At 39.4% G+C, this 16,242-nt stretch overlaps 1 protein-coding gene across 23 annotated transcripts in view; it reads left to right on the top strand.

Annotated features, from left to right (window-relative positions):
- Positions 1-16,242, top strand: part of RYR2 (ryanodine receptor 2) — a 781,807-nt gene that overhangs the window by 546,116 nt on the left and 219,449 nt on the right. For all 23 annotated transcript variants that reach the window (XM_035280524.3, XM_035280523.3, XM_054248004.2 and 20 more), the window contains 4 exons: positions 1,991-2,795; positions 5,757-5,957; positions 12,388-12,493; positions 14,240-14,383. In XM_035280524.3, the coding sequence (XP_035136415.2) occupies positions 1,991-2,795; positions 5,757-5,957; positions 12,388-12,493; positions 14,240-14,383 (1,256 nt within the window). The remainder of the gene's footprint in view (positions 1-1,990; positions 2,796-5,756; positions 5,958-12,387; positions 12,494-14,239; positions 14,384-16,242) is intronic.

Here is a 16,242-nt window from a genome sequence, read left to right as displayed (position 1 = left end):
TTAATGGATCGGGCAGGGCAGCAACAACGTAACCTGTAGTATTCTTAGATGTTATTTCTGGCAGTTAACATCTGGAGAGAAATTAGACAGTAGGCTCACTTGAGTTTTTCAGTAAGCGCCTAGAGCACAGATGTTCTGTGTTGCTATGATGGACAGATATGTATATCTGGGGCATTATAGTCCTCCTAGGAGATTAAGTTCTTTTTATCTGGAATTTATTCTGGTTTCTGGAAGTTTAACTAGTATATGGGGCAGCTAATCATTTGCTTTTAGTTTGTAATACAGGAGGTTTCTGATGCTAAGATTTGGGAGGTGGATCTCGAGATGGGAGGTGGATCTTGATTACAAGCCACCATCGAGCCTTGTAATCAAGGCTTGTAATCGATTGCCTGTTACTTGGAAGGCATAGATGTGGTAGGTAGGTGTGGACGGGATGGTGGAGTGCCTGAGGATAGTGACAAAACTCAACCGCAAAGGATGGCAGATCTTTATTCAACATTTCTGGGTGTTAGGTACTGTTTTAAGTGCTCGGTGCTAGAAGAACAGTAGCAAACAAAACATACATATATATATATATATATATATATATATATACACACACACATATATATATGTATTTACATGTACATATATACATACATGTTCTCGTAAAGGGAAATACTAAGTCTCAGTAAGGACACTTTTCTAGATGAATGAGTGATTGTTTTGATTATGAGTATATTAAGCTACTTTTAATGCTACAGTGTCACCTATGTAAAATCTGTGTTATTTAAGTAGTTTAGAAAACATCAGCACATCTGAAGGAACTGTGTACTCTAAAAGGAATGACTTGGCTTTAATCATTTTCTGGCCATACGCTTTAGGTCTTATTTGTTGAAAGAACATATGGTAGAGGCAAAATGATATGGATTATTAGCCCGGTGTCAACTCCAACTCTAATTACTTGAGGTGCCTTTTTATCTTGACACATAGAAAATGTCATTTACAGTGTCAGTTTCATGAGCTGCACAAACCTGGGTGGACACTAGGGGTAGCGGGAGTTCTTTGAGTGCATGACAGATGTGTAAGAGGGTAAATTATGTCAGAGGAATTGGTGTGTTGTTTACCTATTTCTGACTGGTTGGGCTAATGCCTAATCCTAGGGCAGGGACAAAGGCTGCCTACCCTAAGGCAGAGCTTTCTGGCTGCTTGATCCAGATTAGCCAGTCAAAAAAGGAGATTCAGGATTCCATGGTTTCCAAATTGTGAAAAGAGGGAAGTCCCAGGTTGAAGCCCAGATCCTCGATACAATGGAGGAGGAAGGCGGTGCTAGATAAATGTCAAATTCTACGTAGAAGAAAATTTGTAAAACATCTAGAAATGATTAAAAGTACTATGCAGCCATTAAACGCATCATAGAAAATTAAAGATACAGGTTAGGTGTCCCAAATCCAAAAATCTGAAATATGAAATCATGTTGGTTTTGAGTACCAACATGATACTCAAAGGAAATGGGGTACTTCACATTTCAGACTTTCAGATTCAGGGTGCTCAACCGATAAGTATAATGCAAATATTCTGAAGTGTGACAAAAGTCCCAAATCTAAAACACGTCTGGTCCCAAGCATTTCAGATTAGAGATGTTAAACCCGCAGTGTCCATTCCCATAACCTTTTTCAGATTTTTTTAAAAAGTCATTCATTTCTAGGCTGGGTGCGGTAGCTCACACCTATAATCCCTGCACTTTGTTGAGACCAGCCTGGCCAACATGATGAAAGCTTGTCTCTACTAAAAATACAAAAAATTTACCAGGAGTGGTGGTGGGTGCCTGTAATCCCATCTACCTGGGAGGTTGAGGCAGGAGAATTGCTTGAACCTGGAAAGCGGAGGTTGCAGTGAGCTGAGATCATGCCACTACACTCCAGCCTGGGTGGCAAGAGCAGAACTTATCTCAAAAAAAAAGAAAAATCGTTCATTTCTAATCTTACTACCACTCTCCTCTCTTCTACAGATCTGTTGACATCTTAGAGTTGACAGAGCAGGAGGAGTTGCTGAAATTTCACTATCACACTCTCCGGCTCTACTCAGCCGTCTGTGCTCTTGGGAACCACCGGGTGGCTCATGCCCTGTGCAGCCACGTGGATGAACCTCAGCTCCTCTATGCCATCGAGAACAAGTACATGCCAGGTTTGCTGCGCACTGGCTACTATGACCTGCTGATTGACATCCACCTGAGCTCCTATGCCACTGCCAGGCTCATGATGAACAACGAATACATTGTCCCCATGACGGAGGAGACCAAGAGCATCACCCTGTTTCCTGATGAGAACAAAAAGCATGGCCTCCCGGGGATCGGCCTCAGCACCTCCCTCAGGCCACGGATGCAGTTTTCCTCCCCCAGTTTTGTAAGCATTAGTAATGAATGTTACCAGTACAGTCCAGAGTTCCCCCTGGACATCCTAAAAGCCAAAACCATACAGATGCTGACAGAAGCTGTCAGAGAGGGCGGTCTTCATGCACGGGACCCAGTTGGAGGGACTACTGAATTCCTCTTTGTACCTCTCATCAAGCTCTTCTATACCCTGCTCATCATGGGCATCTTTCACAATGAGGACTTGAAGCACATCTTGCAGTTGATTGAGCCCAGTGTGTTTAAAGAAGCTGCCACTCTGGAGGAGGAGAGTGACGCGCTGGAGAAAGAGCTCCATGTGGAAGACGCAAGGCTGCAAGGAGCTGGTGAGGAAGAAGCCAAGGGGGGTAAGCGGCCCAAGGAAGGCCTGCTCCAAATGAAACTGCCAGAGCCAGTTAAATTGCAGGTAACCAGAACAAGACATTTGAGTGAATTTTAGAATTACTAAGCACTGAGGTATTGGAACCCGCCTTTGTTTCTTTCTCTGCACGTGCGTGTTGATTTCTTTGCATTCCTGTGTAATGGTGGTTCTTCATAAGATTAACTAACTTCCTGTTCTTCTCCCTCTTACTCATTAGCGATCTCCTCTTATTTCCCAGATGCATTTTACCTTGATTACACCGGAATACCTGAACTATAAGCCACCAAATACCGCATTTTTACACATATTTCCACTCTTACCAACCTTAGAATGCGTGTTTACCAGTGGATGCACCCACTGTCACAGGGCAAGGGTTTACTTTCCCGTAATACACTTTTCGTTGTAGTTGTTGCTGTTTTTAATAACAAGATCTCACTCTGTCACCCAGGCTGGAGCGCAGTGGTGGTGCAATCGTAGCTCACTGCAGCTTTGACCTTCCTCCTGCCTCAGTTTCTGCAGCAGCTAGGACTGTAGACATGCCACGATGCCCAGTTATTGTTTTTTATTTTTAGTCGAAATGAGGTCTCACTATGTTGCCCAGGCTGGTGTCAAACTCCTGGACTCAAGTGATCCTCCCTCCTCGTCTTCCCAAAGAGCTAGGATTACAAGTGTAAGCCACTGCACCCAGCCACCTAGAATGTCTTTAAGGAATCAGACACGTTGGCTGTCTTTATGCTCATCAAGATGTTTAAAGGGTCCTTTCCTAACACCTCGTCTGTTCGTTAAAGTCAATTTGCTGTTTGCATCAGACCTGCTTTTTTTTTTACTCCTTGTTCCTTCAGTTAGGATTGACTGAAGCCTTACTCTGGGTCAGGCACTTACGGGATACACAAGTGAACCCTGCCTTTCAGAAGCCCACAGCCTCTAAAACAATATACACTCATTTATGCATTAAAAATCTTATTGCTAATTTCATTAAATACTCTGAAGACAAAGAATGGATTACTAAAAGAATGTTTAGACTGGATTGCTGTTATAAAGTTGAGGGGGAAGACCCCTCAGAGATTGTGACTTTTAAGCTGAGGTCAGATTTAAGAGTTGTGTGCAGCAGTTACAAGATAAAGGAACGGGGCAGGGTGTTCTAGGAGCTTTCCATGCAGTACAGATAGCCCAGCAAAGGTCCTGAGGCAGGAGGAGGCCAGTGAGGCTGCTGGAAGGGAAATCGGTAAGGGAGGAAAGAAAGAGTCACTTAGCATCTGGTTAGTCAGGAGGCTTTCGTGCTGGTCCAAACCCTAGGAAACCATGCTCAGAGGAGGGTGGGGCAAAGGAGAAGGAGAAAGGGGGATGGACACTGAGACTACTTCAGAGACAGCATTGACAAAAATGGTTGTATTGTAGATGGCGACGCAGAGGGTTTGAAGTTCCCCTTTGACACCATCGCGTATTTCTATCACAATGAGTGTTGTGATAGAATACACAATTAGATAGCTAGAACACCCTGCCAAATTAGATAGACAGAGCACAATTGGATACATAGAACATTCTATGTATCTAATTAAACTTTTAAAATTAAAATTTAAAAAAACTATATTTTAAAAAATGATTATATTGTAGATGGCAATATAACCATTTAAAAAATATAGATTTTGGCCGGGCGCAGTGGCTCACGCCTGTAATCCCAACACTTTGGGAGGCCGAGGCAGGTGGATCACAAGGTCAAGAGATCGAGACCATCCTGGTCAACATGGTGAAACCCCGTCTCTACTAAAAATACAAAAAATTAGCTGGGCACAGTGGCGCGTGCCTATAATCCCAGCTACTCGGGAGGCTGAGGCAGGAGAATTGCCTGAACCCAGGAGGCGGAGGTTGCGGTGAGCCGAGATGGCGCCATTGCACTCCAGTCTGGGTAACAAGAGCGAAACTCCGTCTCAAAACAAAACAAAACAAACGAACAAAAATATATACAAACAAAAATATATATATATATATATATTTGTTCGTTTGTTTGTTTGCTTTTTTTTAATATTTGGCAGAGTGTTCTTTTTTAGGGATGTTTCTAACAGCATACTCAGTTATAAATCTTTTTGATTTTCAGTAGGGGAAAGACCCAGGTAACCCCTGAATGGATGAGCATTCACCACTTAATTATCGTCAGTTTCGGTTTCTAGAACTGGTACAGCAGCTCGGTGATGTCATCCAGAACCCGGATCTCGATGTCTTTCTGCTGTGTGATCCTCAGCCTGTGGTTTCCTTCCTGATATGCTCATCTGATTCTTTCTACAGTAACCATGTCATCACCCAATTACACTCATTTTGAGAGAAGGGCATTCTGATCTCTTATCACTGATGGAATATCATCCCTTAGCAAACTTTCCATTACATATTTTATTGACCATAACACCTGTGGCTGAATGGGAGGCTGGGAGGGTAAGGGTATCAGTCTGTTCTCACACTGCTAATAAAGACATACCCGAGGCTGAGTAATGTATAAAGGGAAAAAGGTTTAATTGAATCCCAGTTGCACATGGCTGGGGAGGTCTCACAAGCATGGTGAAGGGCAAATGAGGAGCAAATTCATGTCTTACACAGCAGCAGGCAAGAGAGCTTGTGCAGGAGAACTTCCATTTATAAAACCATCAGATCATGTGAGACTTATGTACCACCATAACAGCATGGGGGAAAACACCCTCATGAGTCAGTCATCTCCACCCAGCCCCACCCTTGACATGTGGGGAGCATTACAATTCAAGGTGAGTTTTCAGTGGGGAAAGAGACAGACCATATCAGTTAATGTCCACTAAAGGGACATATATTCGCCATTTTTGCTTAGACAAATTATGTTTCATCTCCTGGGACTGAACACATTGCTGCCTATACGAAATCAGGATTCTGTTTCTAAGGGAGAAGAAGAGGCCGCCAAGTATGTTGACCACAGACTGTGACTTGATCAACATTACTAAAGGATTTAGGAATTAAACTTGGTTATCTTTTCAATGGTCTTCTTAGATGTGCCTACTGCTTCAGTACCTCTGCGACTGCCAGGTCCGGCACCGGATAGAAGCCATCGTAGCCTTTTCAGATGATTTTGTAGCTAAGCTCCAAGACAATCAACGCTTCCGATACAATGAAGTTATGCAAGCCTTAAACATGTCCGCTGCACTCACAGCCAGGAAAACAAAGGAATTTAGATCACCACCTCAAGAACAGGTACGGAAATGAAATGAACGTCCTTTGTATTTATTTTGGTTTTTAGTCATTCAGGATCTGTGCCTTGCAGAATTCTATGGTAAGTCACCTGTATTGTTGTCCTTGTTCTGTTTAAACTCATGAAGTTGATTTAGTTAGTATTTCTCGTTTCACCAAAAGAATTTACTTGGTTAGTTTAAACAAAAGAGGGACTTATTAGAAGATATCAGGTATATCAGACTCTTTGAGAAGGCCAAGATATACCAGAATCTGATGTTCTTTAAATAGGAGCAAATTTCAACCACAAATGGGTCTTCATCATCTTCCACTCATAGGAATGTTTTATTCATAGGACTTGTTGCTAGAGGCTTCTCATTTGTACCTACCATAGAAGAAATACGTGTGTCGTTCACCTTGCTTGCCAAAAGACTGATTACCCTGTTTGTGGTTCTCCCTCTCATTGCTTACCCATCAAGTCAGGTCTCCTGAGGGTAAGACAGAATCAAGGGCACCTGCCTGAATCAGAGAATGGGCCAGTTTGGGGATGTGAATTTTCTGAAATCTACCTCAGGATGGGCCTCAGAGTGTGAGAAGTCACCAAGGTGTAGGGATGGTGGTTAAACAATGTAGTTCACAGACGTCATATTTGATTTCTTACCCTTACCATTTTCTTCTCTATCCAGAGTAGCTCAGAATGAAAGTGTGTATAAGGACTAATTCTGGAATTTATTCTTTCTCACCAGAATGTAATTTCTTTGAGGGAAGGGATGTGGAATTTTCTTAACTGTTATAAACAGCATTTATCGAGCAGAGAACGGGTCCAGCCTTTTCCAGATTAACTCTGTTAAACTGCCATTGGGAAAGTTCTGGTTCTGGAAAGATGGGGTACATGTGCTTCTCCCGATTCTTCCTTTTAAGTACAACGAAAACCCAGGACGTTACAAAGAAGATGACATAAGAAGACTTTGAAAGATAGAGATAAGAAGGGAGGTTGGCTACAGAACTTGGGACCCAAGGAACAACATGGTGCTGAGTTCCCTGGGTTTTCTTTTTGCCTCATCTATCCCAGATTGGAAGCTAAAGAAGCCGTCAACCAGGAAACACCAATGGGCATAGACAAGAAAAGCTGCAACAAAAGCCTTCTCTCTCTAGACAGAGGATCAGGAAAGGCACAGCCTAGCAAGACAGAAATATGTTAGATAACTGCACTACTCCAGCCAGAAGCCACAGAGAAAACTGTGTCCCACCCACATTTGGCATAAGCCGAGTGGGAAACCTTGACTTTCATTCTCTCCAGGCTGTAACAAGGTGCCCCAGTAGATGACAGAGCTGGGACTTTATCTCCACTGAGTAGTAACAAGGCCTCCTTCTTCCAAAGTATCAGCAGAGGTTATGGAAGGAGAAGTAATAAGACACACTTACGCTTTTCTAGCAAATGTCACATCAGTACCGGCCTAGTGTGGAACCAGAACTTTTCCCTGGGCCCAGCAGTAACAGGAACCCTTCCCTCCTCCAGATGTGCAAGGAGGCCGAGTGGGAAAATGGACTTCCTCTGCCACCTGGCAGTTAGAGGGTACCCAAGCCCTTCTCCTGCTGGTTCCTCTGCTGCCCGGCAGTTAGAGGGTACCCAAGCCCTTCTCCTGCTGGTTCCTCTGCCGCCCGGCAGTTAGAGGGTACCCAAGCCCTTCTCCTGGTTCCTCTGCCGCCTGGCAGTTAGAGGGTACCCAAGTCCTTCTCCTGCTGGTTCCTCTGCCACCTGGCAGTTAGAGGGTACCTAAGCCCTTCTCCTGCTGGGTTGGGTCAGAGGAAGCAAGTAAAACAGAGGTATAAATAAGACCCAGAGCTCCTAGCATAATCCTCAAAATGTTGAGATTTCAATGAAAAATCACTTATGTGAAGAATCAGGAAAAACTTGGATGAAAAAAGCAATAGACACCAACACTGAGATAACAAAGATGTTAAAACTATCTGACCAAGTTTTGAAAGCAATCGCCCTGTGATTCCTTCAAAACGGAAAAACTAGAAAGCCTCAGCAGCAGAGAAACACAATCTATAAAGAAGAACCAAATGGAAATTTTAAATAAGAAAATAATAACTGAAAATTTGAAACTCAGTGAATGGGCTTAAAAGCAGAATGAAGGGAGAAGCAGCAGCAATTGGTGAACTGAAGAGAGAGCAGCATCAACTACCCCACCTGAAGAGAAGATGAGTATAACAAAACATCTAAATGTGTGATGATGGAGTCTCAGAGGATGGGGGAAAGAGGGTGAACTGAAAAAAGGTTGAGGAAAATAATGGCTGAAAACTTTTCAAGTTCAGTAAAAGGTAAGAAGTTAGAGATTCAAGGACATGAGCAAATTCTACATAGGATAAGCATAAAGAAATCTGTACCAAGACACATCAATCAAATTTCTGAAAAAAATTAAAGACAGAGTCTTTAAAGAAATGACACTACCTCCAGGGGGAAAAGCAATTTGAGTGACAGCAGGTGTCTCATTAGAAAGTATGGAGGGCAGAAGGAAGTGGCACAACAATTTTCAAATGCTGATAGAAGACACTGTCAACTCAGACTTCTGTGTACCTTGAAAATACTCTTAAGGAATGAAGGGGAAATCAAGACATTCTCAAGTGACAGGAAGTTGTAAGAATTTGATTACAGCAGACTTACCTTAAAAGAATGCTAAAGGAAGGTCTTTAAACATAAAGAAAATGATAAATGAATGAAATTTGGAAAATCAGAAAGGAAGAAAGAACAATGGAAAATGTTAAAATATGGCAAATACAGTGCATTTTTCTTCTCTGGAGTTTTCTAGTTTATGTTTGATGGTTGAAGCAAAATCATAAAACTGATGTGTTTGTAAATATATGTATAGGGAATATTTGAAAATTTTAAACAGAGGAGAATAAAGGAACAGAAAGGGTGATAAGGTTTCTTTCCTTCACTCAAACTGGAGTCTACTGGTATTGACATTGTACCGTTTGATACATCGTCAATACCAGTAGGCTGTTTGTTAGGTTTATTTAAAATAATACACAGAACAAGCACTAGAAAAGCTGTGCAAGAGATCCACTGAGAAATACAGATACATAAAAATAGGATTGTAAGTATTGTTCAAGTAATCCATAGCAAGTCAGTAAAAATAAATCAGAGAGAACAAACAAAACCACAGGTGAAATGACAGACTGAAGTCATAACGTATCAGTAATTACATTAATGTAAATAATCTAAATAAACCAATTAAAAGAAATTGGCAGAGTGAATTTTAAAAACTGTATGCTTGCTAGGAGAAACTTACTTCAAATATAATGTGTAGAGATTAAAAGAGAAAAGTTAAATGAATATGTATTATGAAAACATTAATCAAAATAAGCAGGAATAGCTATATCCCATAAAGTAGAGTTCAGAGCACAGAAACTTACCAAAGAGACAGGGATACATGATGGTCAATCCATAAGAAGACAAATATATATGAATTGAGCAGTAGGGCAAAATATGTGAAGCTAAAACTGATAGAACCAAAAGGAGAAATAGACAAATCCAAATTATCGTTGGAGACTTTAAGACTCCTCTTGCAGTTGATAGAATAGCCAAACAGAAAAATCAGCTCTGATATGGGAAAACTCCATACTATCATCAAGTAATAGGTTTATCAAGATTTGTAGACTACTCCACCCAACAACAAAATACACACTCTTTTCAAATGTCCTTGAAACATTTGATAAAATGGAACATATCCTGGGCCATAAAGTAACCTCAAGAAATTTTAAAAAGTTAAAATCATACACATTTTTTATCACATTGTAATCATATTAGAAATCAGTAACAAAAAGGTAACTGGAAAATCTCCAAACTCTTAAAGATACTAAACAGCACGCTTCTAAGTAATCCATGGTTTGAAGAGGAAGTCTCAGGAGAAATTTAAAGATTGATTAAACTGAACACAATTGGACACATCACATAGGAAAATTTGTGCCACAGCTAAAGCAAGGCCAAAAGGGAAATTTCTGACACTCAATGCTGACATTTGAAAAAGTAGAAACCACTCAGATCAATAACCTAAACTGCTACCTCAAGAATTTTGAAAGCAAAGAGTAAAAAAACCTAAAGTGAGCAGAAAGGAATCACTAATGTAGATAATAACAGAAAGTAAGGAAACTGAAAACAGGGCAGTAGAAAAAATGGATCCAAAAGCTGGCTATTTAAAAAATAACAATAAAATTGACAAACCTCTAAAAATACTGACAAGAGAAAAAAAAAGAAGGTACAAATTACCCATACCAGGAATGAAACCAGCTATCACAGCACACCATGCTGACGTCAAGTGGTCATATGGGATTTCTTTCATCTCACCACTGAAATAATAAGTAGATGAGGTGATGAATATGTTAATTATCTTGATTTAATCTTTCTACAATGTGCATATATCAAAACATCACATGGTACCCCATAAATACATACAGTTAATATTTACCAATTAAATAAAAATATTTTTGAAGGATCGTATGGGAATACATCCACACATACTATATGATTCTGTGTATGTAACATTCTTGAAATGACAAAACCATAGAGATGGAAAACAAATTTGTGGTTGCTATTAGTTAAGGTTAAGGGGCAGACAGGGGATATGGGTGTGGTCATAAAAGGGTGATGGGAGGAATCTTTGAGATAAAGGAATTCTCTATTCTGACTATACTAACATTGCTGTCCTGGTTATGATACTGTACTACAGTTCTACAAAGCGTTACCACTGGGGAAACTGCATAATGGGTACTTGAAGTCCTTCTGTATTATTTAGTACCATAGCATATAAATCTATATTTATATCAAAATAAAACTTTAGGGAAAAATCACATAAACACCAAAAAGAAAATCTAAAATAGTTTCTTAAAGGAAAGTTATAGAGAAACAGCTTTCTTTTTAGAATTTGTAAATTTAATATTATTGTTCCAACATGAATGGAAAACAGTTTCCTGCAGTTTAATTGAACCATTAATGTTAGCAGCAGCCTAGGTGTCCATGACAACGATTAGGCATTCCTAACATCAAAATTCGAAACCCAGAATGCTCCAAAATCCAAAAGCACTGATGTGACATCACAGTTGGAAAATTCCACACATGAATACTTAGTACAAAGTTTGTTTCATGCCAAAATTACTTAAAAGATTGTGTAAATCTTCCTTCTGGCTGTGTCTGTAAGGTGTGTATGAAACACAGGTGGATTTCACTTTTAAACTTGGGTTCTAGCCTCAAAATATCTCATTATGTGTATGCAAATGGAGCTGGTCCTCTCTATCTGTGGGTTCTGCATCTTTGGATTCAACCAACGGTATATTGAAAATATTCAGAAAAAAAATATCCACAAAGTTCCAAAACACAAAATGTGAATTGGCTGTGCACAAATTACTAGGTTTGATACACTTAAATGAAGTGATGTGTCAGCACTATTAGGGATTATGAGTAATTTAGCAATGATTTAAACTATATGTAAGGGTATGAATAGGTTATATGCAATTTCTGTGTCATTACACATAAGAGACTTGATCATCTGTGGATTTTCATCTCCATGGATGGTCCTGGAACCAATTATACTAAAGGATGATTGTATTCCAAACTCTGGAAAAAAAAAATTCCTAGAACTTAAACACTTCTGGCCCCAAGCATTTCAGAGAAGGGATATTCAAACCTATGTTACTTTTCAATTATATTTTTCCTTCTTCTTTGTATCTGTATTCTCAAAAAGAGTTCTTTTAAATATTCAATATACAATAAATATTCAATAAAGTAGAGATGTTAGCTAGAAAATAATGGAAGTTTGGGATAAGCATAATAAAATATTTTTTTAAAATAGCATTTAGATCTCTTAGGTAAGAATTCTTAAAGTATGCAAGAGTCTAACATTGCGGAATTGAGAAAGAGGAAGAAGCATTATATGACTATTTTGCCGCTTGATAAGCTTGGGATGATTTGATTTATTCTGCAGGGTTGGATTGAGTGATGGACACTTGTGGAGGAATAATTTATGAACAATCAGAGATTTCGAGTATTTTGGTCTTATGGTAGTTGCTATGCTATCCTTTTGTTTTTTTGTTTTTTTTGAGACGAAGTCTCACTCTGTCACCAGGCTGGAGTGCAATGGAACAATCTCTGCTTATTGCAACCTCTGCCTTCCATATTCAAGCGATTCTCCTGCCTCAGCATCTTGAGTAGTTGGGACTACAGGCATGCGCCACCACACCCAGTTAATTTTTGTATTTTTAGTAGAGGTAGGGGTTCACCATGTTGGCCAGGATGGTCTTGAACTCCTGACCTTGCAATCCGCCCCCCTTGGTCTCCCAAAGTGCTGGGATTACAGCTGTGAGCCACTGCTCGCGGCCCTGCTGTGCCATTCTTGAATTCACCTTTCTTTTCTTCCTTCTTCTTCCTCTTTCTTGTTTTTCAAACTTTCAGATCAATATGCTTCTCAATTTTAAGGATGACAAAAGTGAATGTCCATGTCCAGAAGAAATTCGTGATCAACTATTGGATTTCCATGAAGATTTGATGACACATTGTGGTAAAGTCTTTTTAATTAACAGCTCTTATTAATGGTGTGTTTTTAATTCTCATATCCTGAGACAAAATTAAGTGTACATGCAAATATGTTCACGAATACACACAATACCTATTAGAAGATTATGGAAGAACATTTATTATTATGGCAGAATGGCAAAACTCCCTTTGTGGGGAGTCCTGAGGGATAGAGAAATCAGAGAGGCTGTTAAACTGAACAGAAGATGACCAAAATTCTTTTTCTCTTTTCCCTCCTTCCCTTAGTGATAGGAAAAAGGAAGGGGGACATGTGGCCAGGCACCTCTGGCAGGGAGGTTAAGTGTTAGGTTTAGTCAATGGATACAAAGTTTCAGTTATACAAGATGAATAAATTCTAGAGATCCACGGTACAACAGAGTGCTTCTAGTTAACAATACTGTATTGTGCACTTACAATTCTGTTAAGAGGGTAGATACCATGTTACGTATTCTTAAAACAGCAAACAAACAAAAACAAAAAACAAAGAAGCACTAAGAAACTTACAGGTGATGGATTTATGTCTATTCCGGTGGTGGTGTTGGTTTCACGGATGTGTGCATATGTCCGGGCTCATCATGTTGCGTGCATAAAACATGTACAATTTTGTTTATATTAACCTCAGTGAAGCTGGGGTTTTTTTTCTTTTTTAAGTAAGAAATTTGATCACAAACAGTTGTATTTAAAGCAGTTGAGGGAATACTTTCTAGAAAATTTAGATTATTATCTTTTGAAATTAGTGAATGCCTGTGGAAACCCTACATTGAGTTATATGGGGAATAATTCAAAAGCAGGGGAAATCTCCCATCCTTTTATTCTAAGAACTTTGAAAATGGAATTGATTAGGTATTTTGGATGTGTGTGTAGATGTTTTATTCCTTTATGCAGTGGTATAGATAAGGTTTGATGATTCAGTGAAAGAAATGAACTAGCTGTTTAAAGTTATAGCTAAAAATAACACAGCTCAACTAGTTTCACCAGTGGTTACCTTATTTTAATGAAGATAAATAAAAATACCACTTTGCATATTAATTTTATTAATGAAGTACTACTAAATGACTCCCAGAAAATTATATTCTCTCTCTGTGTGTGTATGTGTATCCCTTGTATCTCTACAAGTATCCCTTGTAGAAATATGTGTCTATGTGTGTGTGTGTGTGTGTGTGTGTGTGTGTGTGTATGTGTGTGTATACATATGCATAGATATATTTCCACAAGTATCCCTGTATTTCTAGGGACACTAAAACTTTAGAATTCTTGCTTCAGATAGAAAGCATTCCCTGGTTTAGAGGACCTAATTATGCCTGTTTTCTCTGTTTCTCAACTAACCAAAATACTACTAAAATTTTTGGAGGCAAGAGAGGAGAATTAAAGTCCAGGGGGTTTTTAGGAAGGGCAGGCTGTAAGTCCAGGAGACAGTGTCTCAAGTCAGAAATGCCCAAGCAGCAGCCCAAATAGTGGGATTGATCTTTGCCCCTAAGAGAGTCTTTTTGGTCTTTGCTCAATGTTGTATTTAGTTCAGTGTGATAGTCCTGAGCCCACAGGAACAGAAGAAAAGGAGAGAGGAAGAAAAGAGGCCAAGTCATGTTATTCATGAGGGCTGGTGAATAAGATTGCTTAACTTCATGTCAGATGTTTTTGATGTTGCATGAAAGAAATTGCCAGGCCTGAGAATTATTTGCCCAGATGTATTTTTTCAATATTTTTTTTCTGCTTCTCTGTTTTTTAATACTAGGAATTGAGCTGGATGAAGACGGGTCTCTAGATGGAAACAGTGATTTAACAATTAGAGGACGTCTGCTGTCCCTGGTAGAAAAGGTGACATACCTGAAGAAGAAGCAAGCAGAAAAACCAATTGAGAGTGACTCCAAGAAGTCCTGTAAGCAGTGTGAGAGGGCACTGGCAAAATGATCCAGCCGCTGGCACTCACTCGTCCTGTGAGCGAATGTTGTACTAGATGGGCCAGTGAGATGATTGAGCTTGCAGCTTCCAAGAATCAGACCCTTAAGTAGATGCCTGTAGCTCCCAGAAATAGACAACAGCATCAGTCTACATGTATAGCCACAGGCTGAGAGGTAGCAGCATGATAAGGATGGATAGTCTCCATAGAGAACTAGAAATGTAGGTATTTTGATCAGAGATGATAAAGAGAAAGTGAAAAGGAAGGATAGTAATTTAGCCTTCATATCTAAATAGGAGGTTGATTTTTAATTATTGCATCAAATTAAACCTTTTTCTTAAAATTTAAATAGATACTGTCTTTATGTTTTGGTTCTGAAATATTTCCTAAACTGTTAAACACTTCTGGTTGATCCATGTTCTATTTAAGGATAATGGCTGCTGCCCCTTACAACCAAATAAACATCCTTGTGCTGTGAGTTTCTCTGGCACAGCACACTGAGTAGGTCTGAGGGATCCAGCTTACTTTTTACTTCCCTTCTAAGACTGCATTGATTTTAATATGCAGCACTGGTTTATTCATAGCTTTCTCTGAAATAAAAAAATATAAACTTACACAAACTTTCACAGCTGTTTTTTACTAACTTACAATGGAAAACTTTTATTTTTACAGTTACTTCTAAGTTCTCTTTTCAGTGTCACAATCAAATTTGAGCCAAGTTTTCTTTAAAATCAGAATCGGATTTTTTTTTTTTTTTTCGAGATCGTCTCCCTTAATCGCCTAGCCTGGAGTGCAGTGATGCATTCTTGGCTTACTGCAATCTGCCTCCATGTCTCAGACTCCTGTGTAGCCGGGATTACAGGCATGTACCAAGACACCTGACTCATTTTTTGTGTTTTTAGTAAAGACTGGGTTTTACCATGTTGGTCAGGATGGTCTTGAACTCCTGGTCTCAAGTCCACTCACCTCAGTTTCCTGAAGTGCTGGGATTACAGGTGTGAGCTGCTGTGCCTGGCCAGAGTTCAGTGTTTTTTGTGAATCACTTTCTATTACTATCAAGTTTATGATCTTGAATGATTAAAATGACAATGTGGTTTTGAGATATAGGGGAATATATTGGCATTTTGTTTGCATTTTGTGTTCCGTTAAAAATGGTAGTTTTTTGTTTTTACTTAAAAAACTCGTAGATGCAAGGAAAAACAGCCTCTTTTGAAAATCAGCCAGCATATTAATGCTAGGATTAAGTACCTCATCATTCGTGAATTGATTACCCCACTTAATTTTGGTAATTTCACTGTTTATTTGAAAAGATTTGGGGCCAAGTGCCAGTGGCTCACACCTGTAATCCCAGTACCTTCAGGAGGCTGAGGGGGGTGGATCACAAGGTCAGGAGACCAGCCTGGTCAACATGGTGAAACCCTGTCTCTACTAAAAAAAAAAAAAAAATACAAAAATTAGCTGGGCATGGTGGCAGGCGCCTGTAATCCCAGCTACCCGGGAGGCTGAGGCAGAGAGTTACTTGAGCCTGAGAGGCGGAGGTTGCAGTGAGTGGAGATCACGCCACTGCACTCCAGCCTGGGTGACAGAGAGACTGTCTCAAAAAAAAAAAAAAAGTAAGAAAGAAAAGATTTGGAAGTTTCTATTTGTTTTAAATGTATGTTTCAAGTTATGTTGCAAGTAATCTTCTATGTATGTACTAACTTTTCACTTTAATATAAATTCACAATCAAATCTTTTTGAAGACATTTTAAATGACAAATATGAATACAATTTAAAGTGAAAACATAATTACATGTGGTCACTAGTACAAATAACTCGACATAGGAGACAATTAGATA

Source organism: Callithrix jacchus, chromosome 19, assembly GCF_049354715.1.
Source record: "Callithrix jacchus isolate 240 chromosome 19, calJac240_pri, whole genome shotgun sequence".
NCBI lineage: Eukaryota > Metazoa > Chordata > Mammalia > Primates > Cebidae > Callithrix > Callithrix jacchus.
This window is presented reverse-complemented; position numbering and strand designations above follow the sequence as displayed.